At 43.7% G+C, this 14,219-nt stretch overlaps 1 protein-coding gene across 2 annotated transcripts in view; it reads right to left on the bottom strand.

The window, feature by feature from the left end:
• Nucleotides 1-14,219, bottom strand: part of sh3kbp1 (SH3-domain kinase binding protein 1) — a 282,791-nt gene that overhangs the window by 5,075 nt on the left and 263,497 nt on the right. For both annotated transcript variants that reach the window (XM_080204070.1, XM_080204071.1), the window contains exon 15: nt 8,731-8,877. In XM_080204070.1, the coding sequence (XP_080060196.1) occupies nt 8,731-8,877 (147 nt within the window). The remainder of the gene's footprint in view (nt 1-8,730; nt 8,878-14,219) is intronic.

Raw genomic sequence — 14,219 nt, 5'->3', positions numbered from 1 at the left:
TCATAGACAGCGTATTCCCCAACCACTCTCTGAGTGAAGAATCTACCTCGGACATCCCTCCTATATCTCCCACCATGAACCTTACAGTTATGCCCCCTAATACCAGCTACATCCACTCGAAGAAATAGTCTCTGCACATCCATTCTCTCTATCCCCCTCATCATCTTATAAACGTCTATTAAGTCGCCTCTCATCCTCCTCCGCTCTAAAGAGAAAAGCTCCAGCTCCCTCAACCTTTCCTCATAAGACCTACCCTCCAAACCAGGCAGCATCCTGGTAAATCTCCTCTGCACTGTCTCCACATCCTTCTTATAGTGAGGTGACCAGAACTGAACATAATATTCCAAATGTGGTCTCACCAAAATCCAGTATAGTTGCAGCATAACCCCACGGCTCTTAAACTCAAACCCCTGTTAATAAACGCTAACACACTAAGCCTTCTTCACGGCTCTATCCACTCAAGTGGCAACCTTCAGAGATCTGTGGATATGAACCCCAAGATCTCTCTGTTCCTCCACATTCCTCAGAACCCTGCTGTTGACCCTGTAATTCACATTCAAGTTTGTCCTACCAAAATGAATCATTGTTTGAGATTCGACCCACTACGGTGGTGGTATCAGCAAACTTGAAAATTGAGTTGAAGGGGAATTTGGCCACGCAGTCATAGGTGTATAACGAGTACAATGGGGGACTGAGAACACAGCCTTGTGGGGCACTGGTGTTGAGCATGATTGTGGAGGAGGTATTGTTTTGTTGCTGTCCTTACTAGTTGTGCTCTGTGGGTTAGAACACTCATACAAAGAGGAAACAGTGGAGCAGCTTGCCAATTTCTGAACAAATCCTGGACTTTGAAGCAGGTCCCTAAAATACAGCAGAAATTTTGTTATAGTTGGAAAGAGCAGAAGACAGTAAAGGAAAGGGATTGTGAATTGGACAAGAACAATCCAGAGTCCACTAGACAGTTTAAAGTGAGGGATACTGTAGCATCATAACTATGATGATATAAATGAGAAGGGATTCATGGTTTCTATCAACAAGGCAAACAGCTATGTCCAGGGATTTATGTAACTCAAGTGTTAAAAATAAAATGTATGAGAAGCAAGAGATCCTACATAGTAGAGTTCAAGTTAGAAATACTGTAAGATTGGTCCTATATCTGCGTGCAAAGTAATGTTACAAGCACTCACAGGACGCATGCTTTTGTTCTAATCAATTTAAACTGAAATTACTTTATATTTGAAATATCCTTCACCTGATAATTTAATGTTGATTTGGTTTGGTACAATATAAGTTTTAAAACATGAAAATTAGTTTAATAGTTTTCTTTCATCCACACCATGGAGGTTTATTTATTTTAAAAATAGTTATTGATCTCACCTGGGGTAATAATAATGTGCAGTTAGGTATACAATGCCAATGCAGACTTGTCAAAATTGTAAGGACTGTCTCACAGAATCATATCTTTCAGCCAAAGTCCTAGATTCTTCCATCATCCCCAAGTCAGTGGCAGAGCATAAAAATGTCAGCTGTGCCTCCATAGGTAGCTCATCTCAGTCTCATGCCAAGATTTGAGCAGATAAATCAAGATTGACATTCTGGTGCAGTACTGAGAGAGTACAATTGCAGGCACCATATTACAGAAACATTAAAACGATGATTAATCTGCCCTCATGGGTGAACACAAGATCTCAGCACTATTTTCAACAACAGCTATCCCCATGTTCTGCTAATATTTATCCTTCAATGAGTGTAAATTAAAAAAGCATCATCCCAGTCATTGCCACGTTACTGTTTCTGGGAGCTTGCTAATGTCAGGTGTTATTGTCATATTTGGTTGTCATAACAATGATTACATTTCAAAAGTACTTCTATACTGGAGCAGTAGTTGTGCAACACACTACACATATGCTGATTTTCCTTCTTTACTTGACCACTATATGGATGCTAAGCAGTGGGATGCGTACAGGATTTCACAACTAAGAGATAGATCAAAGCTCTGGTACGTCCAGTCACAAATGGTAGTGGAGAATTAACAGTAGGAGGAAGCTTCATGAACGCTGTCCGCAACAATTTTGCAGTCCACTAAATTATATACAGCTCAAGGATTTGCAACCACCTTCAGCCGCCACAAAGGAAGGCCAATCATTCAATTGTAGAAAGCTGCTGCAGGAGTTAATAGGCCAAACCATTATCAAGTACTTAATTACCTCTCCTCTATTAGAGGGCTAAAAGGGGGATTTCCCTGTTGAATGTATTATTTAGTTCTTTTCATATTTCCTCAGCTACTGAAGTCCAAAGATATGCGGGTTAGGTTGACTGGCCACACTAAGGAATTGCCCCTCAGTGTCCAGGGATGCGTAGAACATAGAACATAGAACATTACAGCGCAGAACAGGCCCTTCGGCCCACGATGTTGCGCCGACCAGTTAAAAAACAATGACCCACTAACCTAAACCAATCCCTTTTCGTCCATAAACCTATCCACGGATCTCTTAAACGCCCCCAAACTAGGCGCATTTACAACCGCAGCAGGCAGGGCATTCCAATCCCTCAGGTACTTGAGCAATTGGGGCTCGTTCTGGGGAAGGTGGGACCTCTATAAGAGTGATGGTCTACACCTGAATCAGAGGGGAACCAATATCCTGGGGGGTAAATTTGCTAAGGCTATGCAGGGAGGTTTAAACTGATTCGGAGGGGGGGTGGGATCCTGAGTAGAGGGGGTGAAAGTGAGGGGGGCATAGATGGGGACTGCAATGCACGGCATTGTGGGGGTGGGGCGGAGCAGGGTTTGAAATGCGTATACTTTAATGCGAGGAGTATTCGCAATAAAGTGGATGAACTTGCAGCGTGGATCAGTACCTGGGACTTTGATGTTGTGGCCACTTCAGAGACATGGATAGAGCAGGGTCAGGAATGGTTGTTGCAGGTCCCGGGGTTCAAATGCTTTAGTCGGAGTAGAGAAGGAGGTAGAAGGGGGGGAGGGGTAGCATTATTGGTCAGGGATTGTATCACAGTGTCAGAGAGGAAGTTTGATGAGGACTTGTCTGTTGAGGTAGTATGGGCGGAGATTAGAAATAGGAGAGGAGAGGTCACCCTGTTGGGAGTCTTTTATAGACCTCCTAAAAGTTCTAGAGAGGTTGAGGAAAGGATTGCGGAGACGATCCTGGTTAGGAGTGAAAGTAATAGGGTAATTGTTATGGGGGACTTTAACTTTACTAATATAGATTGGAATTGCTATAGCTCTAGCTCGTTAGAGGGGTCAGTTTTTGTGCAAAGCGTGCAGGAGGGTTTTCTGAGTCAGTATGTAGATAAGCCAACTAGAGGTGAGGCTATATTGGATTTGGTGCTGGGAAATGAGCCAGACCAGGTGCTAGACTTGGAAGTTGGTGTGCATTTTGGTGATAGTGACCACAATTCGGTTACGTTCACCTTAGTGATGGAAAGGGATAGGCATGAACCTCGGGCCAGTAGTTTTAGCTGGGGGAAGGGTGATTATGAGGCCATTAGGAGAGAATTAGGAAGCATAGGTTGGACTAGGAGATTACAGGGACTGGGAACGTCCGAAATGTGGAGTTTTTTCAAGGAGCAGCTACTGCGAGTCCGTGATAGGTATGTCCCTGTCAGGCAAGGAGGAATTGGTAGGGCTAGGGAACCGTGGTGCACTAAAAAAGTTGATTCGTTGGTTAAAAAGAAAAAGGAGGCTTATGTTTGGATGAGACTTGAGGGCTTGGGTAGTGCACTAGAAAACTTTAGATTGGCTAGGAGGGAGTTGAAAAGTGAGTTAAGAAGGGCTAAAAGAGGACATGAGAAGACTTTGGCTGATAGGATTAAGGAGAATCCTAAGGCGTTCTATAGGTATGTCAAGAACAGAAGGTTGGTTAGGGCAAGATTAGGGCCAGTTATAGACAGCAGAGGGAAGTTATGTGTGGAACCGGAAGAGATTGGAGAGGCATTGAACCAATATTTCTCTTCGGTGTTCACGCAGGGGGACAAGAATATAGCTGAGGAGGACACTGGGTCGCAGGGGAGTAGAATAGACAGTATTACAGTTGATAAGGAGGATGTGCTGGATATTCTTGAGGGATTGAAAATAGATAAGTCCCCTGGTCCGGATGGGATCTACCCTAGGATCCTCTGGGAGGCAAGAGAAGTGATTGCAGAGCCTCTGGCTCTGATCTTCAGGTCGTCGTTGGCCTCTGGTATAGTACCGGAAGATTGGAGGTTAGCGAATGTTGTCCCTTAAGAAGGGGAACAGAGACTTCCCCAGGAATTATAGACCGGTGAGTCTCACTTCTGTTGTGGGCAAGGTTTTAGAAAAAATTATTAGGGATAGGATTTATAGTTATTTGGAGAGTAATGAATTGATTGGAGATAGTCAGCATGGTTTTGTAGCGGGTAGGTCGTGCCTTACTAACCTTATTGAGTTTTTTGAGAAAGTGACCAAAGAGGTGGAGGGGGGTAAGGCAGTTGACGTGGTGTATATGGATTTTAGTAAGGCGTTTGATAAGGTTCACCATGGTAGGCTTCTGCAGAAAATGCAGATGTATGAGATTGAGGGTAATCTAGGAAATTGGATCAGGAATTGGCTAGCAGATAGGAGACAGAGGGTGGTGGTTGATGGTAAATATTCGTCATGGAGTTCGGTTACGAGTGGTGTGCCTCAGGGATCTGTTTTGGGGCCACTGCTGTTTGTAATTTTTATTAATGATCTGGATGAGGGTATAGTTGGGTGGATTAGTAAATTTGCTGATGACACCAAAGTCGGAGGTGTGGTAGATTGTGAGGAAGGATGTCATAGTTTGCAGGAAGACTTGGACAGGTTGCAGAGCTGGGCTGAGAGGTGGCGGATGGAGTTTAATGCGGAGAAGTGTGAGGTAATTCACTTTGGTAGGAATAACAGATGTGTTGAGTATAGGGCTAATGGGAGGACTTTGAATAGTGTGGATGAACAGAGGGATCTAGGTGTATGTGTACATAGATCCCTGAAGGTTGGGAATCAAGTGGATACGGTTGTTAAGAAGGCATACGGTGTCTTGGCGTTTATTGGTAGGGGGATTGAATTTAGGAGTCACAGCGTCATGTTGCAACTGTACACAACTCTGGTGCGGCCGCACTTGGAGTACTGTGTGCAGTTCTGGTCCCCACATTACAGGAAGGATGTGGAGGCTTTGGAGAGGGTGCAGAGGAGGTTTACCAGGATGTTGCCTGGTATGGAGGGGAGGTCCTATGAGGAGAGACTGAGGGATTTGGGGTTGTTTTCGCTAGAAAGAAGGCGGCTAAGAGGGGATCTTTTTGAAACATATAAGATGATTAGAGGTTTAGATAGGGTGGACAGTGATAGCCTTTTCCCTCGGATGGAGAAAGCTAGCACGAGGGGGCATGGTTTTAAATTAAGGGGGGGTAGTTATAGGACGGATGTCAGGGGTAGGTTCTTTACCCAGAGGGTAGTAAGGGCGTGGAATGCCTTGCATGCAGCATTTGTGGACTTGCCAACTTTAAGGGCGTTCAAATGGTCAGTGGATAGGCTTATGGATAACATGGGAATAGTTTAGGTTAGAGGGTCATTAGATTGTTGCGCCAACCAGTAGAACCATCGAAGGCCGAAGGGCCTGTACTGCGCTGTAATGTTCTATGTTCAATGATGGGGCTGAGTGAAGTGGGGGATGTAAGAGAAGACAAAAAAGATTGTAAAAATAGCACAAATTTAGTTGTACAGCAATTTGAAGGCAAGGATTTGAAACATTAAGGGCCCGATTTTATCATTTTGATTCTAAGTGCTGAATCTGGATGCAATTCAGATGCAACTTGGAAAACTGTTCCCAGGTGCCCCCATATGCACTTAGCCGGTAATAGAAAAACTTCTAAGTCTGAATTGCGCTGTGGGCGGGGCTTATCGCACCTGAAATGCTGCTGCTCTGTTCGGAGCTTTCAACTGCGTGTGCACAGTGAGAAAAAAAATTGAGAAACACGCCCGTAACATGATTTCCGGGCCCGGGAGTGAAAAACGAGAGTCATGTCCCCTACAGATATCACCCCATCCCACAACATAATTGTCCCCCAAAGATGTGCTCTTAGGCTAATCGGTTTCCACCAAATTGACACTATTTCTTTCCTGAATCTGACTGAGCAGGGTCCCATTCGTAGACATGCAGGTTAGAATAGGTGTAGGGCGATGCGGCGGCGCGGGCCCGTTGGGCCGAAGGGCCTGTTTCCCGTGCTGGGTTGTTCTTTGTTCTTTTATCCACCCACCCACACCCCACCACCCCAACTGATCACGACCCTCTGCTCCCTTTCCTCCCCACCAATTGTCGACAGCGTGGCAGCAGAACCCCCACCAGAGATCCACCTGTCTGTCCAGCCACCCACCACTAGAAATCCATTTGGTTTCTCCTCCCCTTCCCACCAGTGAGTAATCGGGTCTCACTCTCAACAACACCACCCCCCACCAGAGAGCAATCTAGCTTCCCCACCAGACAACAATCTGGCCTCCCTCCTCGCCAGCACCCCCGCCTCACCAGATAACGATCCCCCTCCCCACCCCCAACTAGACAAAGTTCTGACTTTCCTTCCCACCAATCATCTGGCCTCCATCCCTACCAGAGAATGATCAGGCCTCCCTCCCCACCAGAGATACATCTGACCTGCCTCCTTCTCTCTCCTCCCACCAGAGAATGATCTGACCTGCCCCCCTCCACCCACCGATCTGAGTCACAGAGCCACTGGAAACTCTGAACTTACCTCTTCAGAAGCTGGATCGTCCAAAACAGACCTTTGCCAAGCATATCTGTTTAAGTGCCCAATCTGGACGGGCGAACATAATGGGGGAAATGCTAGTAAAGTTGGGCACACAACCTAGTAATTCAATTTAAATGCATGCAAATACATTTATATCACCATTTCAGGTGCGATTCAGATCGCGGCCATTTTTGGGCCTTGGTAAAGTGGGCATCTGCTCGGACGTGGATCACATTAATGGCCTCACACCTGACTTCAAGCTTTTGCATCCATTAGCAATAGTAAAATCAGGCCCCAAGAGTCAGTTTAGGTCTGTAAGGATGAGTGAGCAGAGCTTAGTGCAGAGCAGGATATGGTAGCTAAATTTTAGACACATTGGAGTTAATGAAAATTGGGCATGAAAACGTCAATGAGCAGGGCTCAATAAGAATCAAGTTTGGAAACTATAAAGATACGGGCCAAGTGTTCCAGTGGTTGAAATTTAGGGCTGATGAAAATGGTGACTTTGTTGGTGGAGAGGACAGTGTTCAGAAAACAGTTCATAGTTGAACACAGTGCTGGTTTTAGCACAGTCTTTCTCAGCACGAGTGTGTGGTTAGAGAGATAAGAGAACAGACTTCCAAGGGAGCCATCCAAGATTTAGGCAAATGCTATAAATTGCAAATTTGAAATTTCTGATGTTCAGCTGAAAAACATGGAGAAAGTTCTGGAAATCTGAAAGCACAAAGGTAGGATAAAGATAACTAATGGTGAGATAGAATTTGCTGTCCAATATTCATATAGTGCTTATAGATAATTTCACTGGGGGGAGCAATTGGATGTGGAAAAGAAAGGGCGAAGGATAGATTCTTGGTTAGTATTTCCTGTGCCTAGTGACCCATGAGGCAACATATTTCTTTCATTGTCTGTCGAGACTCCCTTTTCCCTACGTCCATCAGATTGCGTTTGTTTATGGTAGATGCTTAGATTTGCAGGTCTAAAACAGACTAATGCAATCTTTGAGTTTTTGTTTTCTGTCATGACATAGACGGATAATTTTCTTGACCATCTCCCAACCCCTACCAAAAGAATCAGTGGACTAGCATCATAGAATCCTATACTGCAAAAGGAGGCCATTCAGCTCATCGAGTCTGCACCAACCACAATCCCACCCAGACTCTATCCCCATAACCCTATGCATTTACTCTAGCTAATCCCCCTAACAGTAAGAGGCAATTTAGCATGGCCAATCCACCTAACCCACACATCTTTGGGCTGTGGGAGGAAACCAGAGTACCCAGAGGAAACCCACACAGACACGGGGAGAATGTGCAAACTCCACACTGACAGGAGCCAGGAGTTGAACCTGGGTCCCTAGCACTGTGAGGCAGCAGTGTTAATCACTGTGCCACTGTGACTACTTTTACCTCTCCATCTGTTTGGATTGTGTTGTACTACAAGTGGTAAGGCTCCCTCCAGCGTAGCTCTTGAGTCATAACAGTACTCAAGCCTCACACTGAGGTAATTTCTTCAGAAAGGATACACCTTAGGCAGATTTGATTATGGAGGGATGGCAAAAGAAGAATTACTGGAGTTATGCTGGCTGCATTACCATTAATGGGATGAAAAGCAAAGCAGGATGTGGCAGAATAAGACAACACATCAAACTGTATTAACCTGCATAAAGATCAAGGAAAACAGGATGGGACACTGCACCATGGTCAGGTTCAGAGGCAGTGCTCTGTGAGTTTGACAAGTGGGTTCTCTGCTGCAACACAGATGGAAGCAAAATTGGGCAGGTTTAAGCAAGAAGTTTCTGGAAAGATTGACAAAGCTGAGAAATAAGCTTAGAGAGGAAACAGAGTTTAGAACAGGGGTGATACAGAGAATAGGCAGGAAGGACAAACAGGTTTCTTGAGTAGGGAGCATCAACAACTTTAGTTTTATTTTCATGAAGTCCATGTTTCAATATTATCTCAAGTCCAACTGAAAAAATACGACGTGCTGACAACTTACTGGTAACACTGGGATAGGTCTTGGAGCTTTCTTTATGACCTCCTTTAGTTTTGTTGTGTTGGAGTCAAGTTCTATTCTCTCTTGTTCCTCTCTATCCTCTTCCTGTGAAATTGGTGAGTCCAAACAATCAGGACTAGAAAGCGATGGCTGCAGGGAGGAAACAAAATAAAAACAAAGCGGCATGTTAACATTGATGTTTTGGCCTGAAAGGACCAAGTAAGTATCTCCACTGATCACACTCTCACCAGATGATGCTGCTTGCACAAGTGAACTCATCTGCAGCTTGATAAGGGTTAAAATTCAATGTGGATCATTTTGCATTTAATGCAAGACTTTTTCAAAATACACTCATTTTGTTCAGTATTTTTTCTGAGATGCATTAGAGTTACATATCAGCAAACAGATTAAAATGCAGTGTTCCCCCATAAAGATAATATGTGACAGGTACATCCACGAACATTCACTCCCTCCATATTGGGGCAGCGACAGCAATATGTACCATCTGCAAGATGTGCAGCAGGAACTCACCAAAACTCCATTGGGCATGAGCTTCCAAACGCATGAACTCTACCACCTATGACAAGGGCAGCAGAGATGTGGGAACACCATCACTGAAAGATCCCTTCCAAGCCACACACTATCCTGAGTTTGTTGCTGGGTCAAAATCCTGATACTCTGTGCGTAACAACACTGCAGGTGTACTTACATCATGTGAACTATAGTGATTAAAAAAGGCAGTTCACCAGCACCTTCTCAAGGATAATTAGGGATGGCGATAAATGTTAACCTAGCCAGCAACGCCCACATTCCATGAATAAAAAAAGATAGTGGGGCTATGTATGGCAATTCAGGCCAAATGAACATTGCATAAGACACTATATGTAACATCTCCCTTAATTTGTGTATAAATGTTACAGAGCTTGAAAAGGTGGGAAATTCATTATGGTAATGAACAATATATATTGAGAGATTTCACCGAGATTTTATCTTTTCTCCAAGTTCACTTTTTTCAAAAAAGTCAACACCTGGAAACATCTATTCAAATTTGCTCTGTTCATGTTGCTAGCTACAAATGGACACTTACAAATGTATAAAATAGAAAACGTACTTCTGTAAATCTGATTATGAAGCAATACACAAGTTTCAATATTATTACTATTCACAAGTTTTCATGCAGCAATGGAGGGAACAAATCATTAGTTTCTACTATAATGGAAACAAAACATTGCACATTAGAAATGCAATGTTGAAATATTCAAAAAATACTCTCATTCACCTTTGTAGTTGGTGTTGATTTAATAGTATGGTAAAATTTTACACTTTGGAATTTGAAGTTCTCAACAATGTAAAGTTGTTTTGGACGGATGGCACAGTGGTTAGCACTCCTGCCTCACAGTGCCAGCGACCCAAGTTTCATTCCAGCCTTGGGTGACTGTTTAGAGTTTGCACGTTCTCTGCGTCCATGTGGGTTTCAGTGGTTTAGCCATGGGAAATGGGCAGGGTTACAAGGACCAGGCAGGGGGTTGGGTCTGGGTAAGATACTCTTTTGGCGAATCGGTGCAGACTTGATGAGCGGAATGGCCTCCTTCTGCACTGTAGGCAATCCATGGTTCCAAGATCTCACTACTTCGACATCACACTTGGTTTATATGTGGGAATTGCTATAGAAATTGGAGAAAATTTACGACACACAAATAGGCCATTCAGCCTATTATATCTTTTATACATAGAACATAGAACATTACAGCGCAGAACAGGCCCTTCGGCCCACGATGTTGCGCCGACCAGTTAAAAAACAATGACCCTCTAACCTAAACCAATCCCTTTCCATCCATAAACCTATCCACGGATCTCTTAAACGCCCCCAAACTAGGCGCATTTACAACTGCAGCAGGCAGGGCATTCCAATCCCTCACCACCCTCTGGGTAAAGAACCTACCCCTGACATCCGTCCTATAACTACCCCCCGCTTAATTTAAAGCCATGCCCCCTCGTGCTAGCTTTCTCCATCCGAGGAAAAAGGCTATCACTGTCCACCCTATCTAAACCTCTAATCATCTTATATGTTTCAATAAGATCACCCCTTAGCCGCCTTCTTTCTAGCGAAAACAACCCCAAATCCCTCAGTCTCTCCTCATAGGACCTCCCCTCCATACCAGGCAACATCCTGGTAAACCTCCTCTGCACCCTCTCCAAAGCCTCCACCTCCTTCCTATAATGTGGGGACCAGAACTGCACACAATACTCCAAGTGCAGCCGCACCAGAGTTGTGTACAGTTGCAACATGACGCTGCGACTCCTAAATTCAATCCCCCTACCAATAAACACCAAGACACCGTATGCCTTCTTAACAACCTTATCTACTTGATTCCCAACTTTCAGGGATCTATGTACACATACACCTAGATCCCTCTGTTCATCCACACTATTCAGAGTCCTCCCGTTAGCAAGGTGACCATGTTAGCAAGGTTAACATGGTGAGAATTTCTACGTGACCACCCTTCCCAGGCTCCTACCACCCTCTGGGTGAAAAAATGTTTTCACATTTCTCCTTCCATCAAATTGTTTTAAATCTGTACTCTTAATTATAAAGCCTATGTTAAGGCAAATAGTTCATCCCTATATCATCCATCTAGGACCTTCACAATATTATAATACCTTAATTAAGTCACCATTAGCCTCCTCTATTCCAAGAGAAACAACTCTAGCTTATCCAAACTTTCCTTTTTGCCAGAAGTTTTCAGTCCTGACAATATACTTGTAAAACAACTTGCGCCCTCGCAGTGCAATCACATTTCTGTAATCTGGTGATCAAAAATATATACACAAAACTCAAGCAGTGATCTAAATAGTGCTATATACATTCTAGTACGACCTCTCTGCTATTACATCCTATGCCTCAGGAAAGCATACCATATGCCTTCTTGATCACCTTATTGACCTGTCCTGCAACCTTCAAGGATCTGTGGACCCTCTTCTTCCGTATTAAGTATTCTCCTAATTATTTGCTATTCCCTTGCCTTGCCGCATCTCCCCAAATGCATTTCTTCACACTTCTCCAGATTGAATTCAATTTCTCCACTACTCTGCCAAACTGACCAGATCACATTCCTGCAGTCAACAGCTTTTTACTTCGTTGTCAATCACATGGCCAACTGTTGCTGTGAACATACTCATCATTAAAGTTTATTAATTAGTCACAAGTAAGGCTTACATTAACACTGCAACTAAGTTACTGTGAAATTCCACTAGTCACCACAGTCCGGTGCTTGTTTGGGTCAATGCACCTAACCAGCACATCTTTCAGAACACGGGAGGAAACCCACGGGGAGAACACGCAAACTCCACATAGACAGTGACCCAAGCCAGGAATCGAACCCAGGTCCCTGGCACTGTGAAGCAGCCGTGCTAACTTGTTATTGTGCCGTCCTGTCACTTGAGACTAAATCATTAGTATAAATTACAAAGAGCAAAGGACTGAATACTGAGCCCTACAAAACCCAACTGGTTAGACTTCCAGTCCCAAAAATACCCGTCAATGATCTCCTTTGTTTTTTTTTTAACCACCAAGCCAATTTGTCACTCTCCCTTGGATCTCAATGGTTTTTACTTTTTTGGCCAGCCTGCCATTTTACATCTTGTCAAAAGCCTTGCTAAAATCCATGTAGATACATCTACCACACTTGTCACCTCCTCAAAAGATTCAATCTAGTTGGCTAGACATTGCCATAGCAATTCTAGGCTGACTTTCTTAATTAATCTACACCTTTCTGAATGAAGATTTCCACTGTCCTTTAGAATTGTTTCTAATAATCTGTCTACAACTAAAGATTAGTATACAATTACTCACATTTTCCTTTCCTGTCTTTTTAAACTATGTTACAAAGTTGCAATGTGACAGTCCTTCAAACTTCTCACATCACTCCGGTAGTCAAGATGGATTAGTATTTAGCGTTTATTAACAGTGGGTTTAATTAGCGTTTATTAACAGGGGGTTTGAGTTTAAGAGCCGTGGGGTTATGCTGCAACTATACCGGCCATTGGTGAGACCACATTTGGAATATTGTGTTCAGTTCTGGTCACCTCACTATAAGAAGGGTGTGGAAGCATTGGAGAGAGTACAGAGGAGATTTACCAGGATGGTTTGGCGGGTAGGTCTTATGAGGAAAGGTTGAGCGAGGTGGGGCTTTTCTCTTTAGAGCAAAGGAAGATGAGAGGCGACTTAATAGAGGTTTATAAGATGATGAGGAAGATAGATAGAGTGGATGTTCAGAGACTATTTCCTCAGGTGGATGTAGCTGTTACTAGGGGGCATAACTATAAGGTTCATGGTAGGAGATATAGGAGGGATGTCCGAGGTAGATTCTTCACTCAGAGTCGTTGGGGTGTGGAATAACACACTGCCTGCCGTAATAGTGGAGTCAGACACTTTAGGAACTTTCAAGTGGTTATTGAATAGGCACATGGGGCACACCAGAATTATAGGGAGTGAGATAGCTTGATCTTGGGTTTTAGACATAGCTCGGCACAACACTGAGGGCTGAAGGGCCTGTACTGTGCTGTACTTTTCTATATTCTATGATTGAAATATGATGGTCTAGCCTAAGCAATTTGTTCCCTTATTTCTTAAAAATGCAAGGGTTTCATGTGGACCACTTTCGAGACGTCAAACCTTTCCTCTCTTACAATGTTTATCCTATTTGGAATTTCACATTCTTTTGCCTTCACCACAATGTCATCAATTTGGATATTGTGAGCAGTTTTGGGGTCTGTATCCAAGGAAGGATATCCTGCTCTTGGGTCCAAAGGAGGTTCAGAAGAATGATCCCTGGAATGAAGAGCTTGTCCTATGAGGAACGGTTGAGGACTCTGGGTCTGTACTCGTTGGAGTTTAGGAGGATGAGGGGGTATTTTATTGAAACTTACAGGATACTGAGGGGTCTGGATAGAGTGGACATGGAGGGGATGTTTCCACCAGAAACTAGAACCAAAGGGCACAACCTGAGGCTAAAGGGACAATCCTTTAAAATAGAGATGAGGAGGAATTTCTTCAGCCAGAGATTGGTGAATCTGTGGAATTTTTTGCCACAGAAGGCTGTGAGACCAAGTTAATAAATGTCTTTAAGACAGAGGTAGATATGTTTTTGATTAATAAGGGGATCAGGGGTTTTGGGGAAAAGGAAGGAAATGGGGATGAAAAATATCAGCCATGATTGAATGGTGGAGCAGACTCAATCGGCTGAGTGGCCTAATTCTACTCTTACGTCTTATGGTCCCCTCTTTTGTGAAGTCGGCTGCACAATATTCATCCAGGCCCTTACCCACATCCTCCGCACACAGGTTTTTTTTTGGGTCGCTAGTTAAAAATCTTTGGATTGTACTTATTTATCAGTTTTTTGATGTTTTCTTTTTGCTTTTCCATTTTCTCTCAATTTTGCCACTACTCTCTCTGTACTCAAAATCCCTACAGTGCAGAAGGAGGCCATTCA

The sequence above is a fragment of the Carcharhinus amblyrhynchos genome, chromosome 15, assembly GCF_965287045.1.
Source record: "Carcharhinus amblyrhynchos chromosome 15, sCarAmb.v2.hapA, whole genome shotgun sequence".
In the NCBI taxonomy this organism is placed as follows: Eukaryota; Metazoa; Chordata; class Chondrichthyes; order Carcharhiniformes; family Carcharhinidae; genus Carcharhinus; species Carcharhinus amblyrhynchos.
Note: the sequence above shows the minus strand (reverse complement) of the source record. Positions and strands in the feature narration are given on the sequence as shown.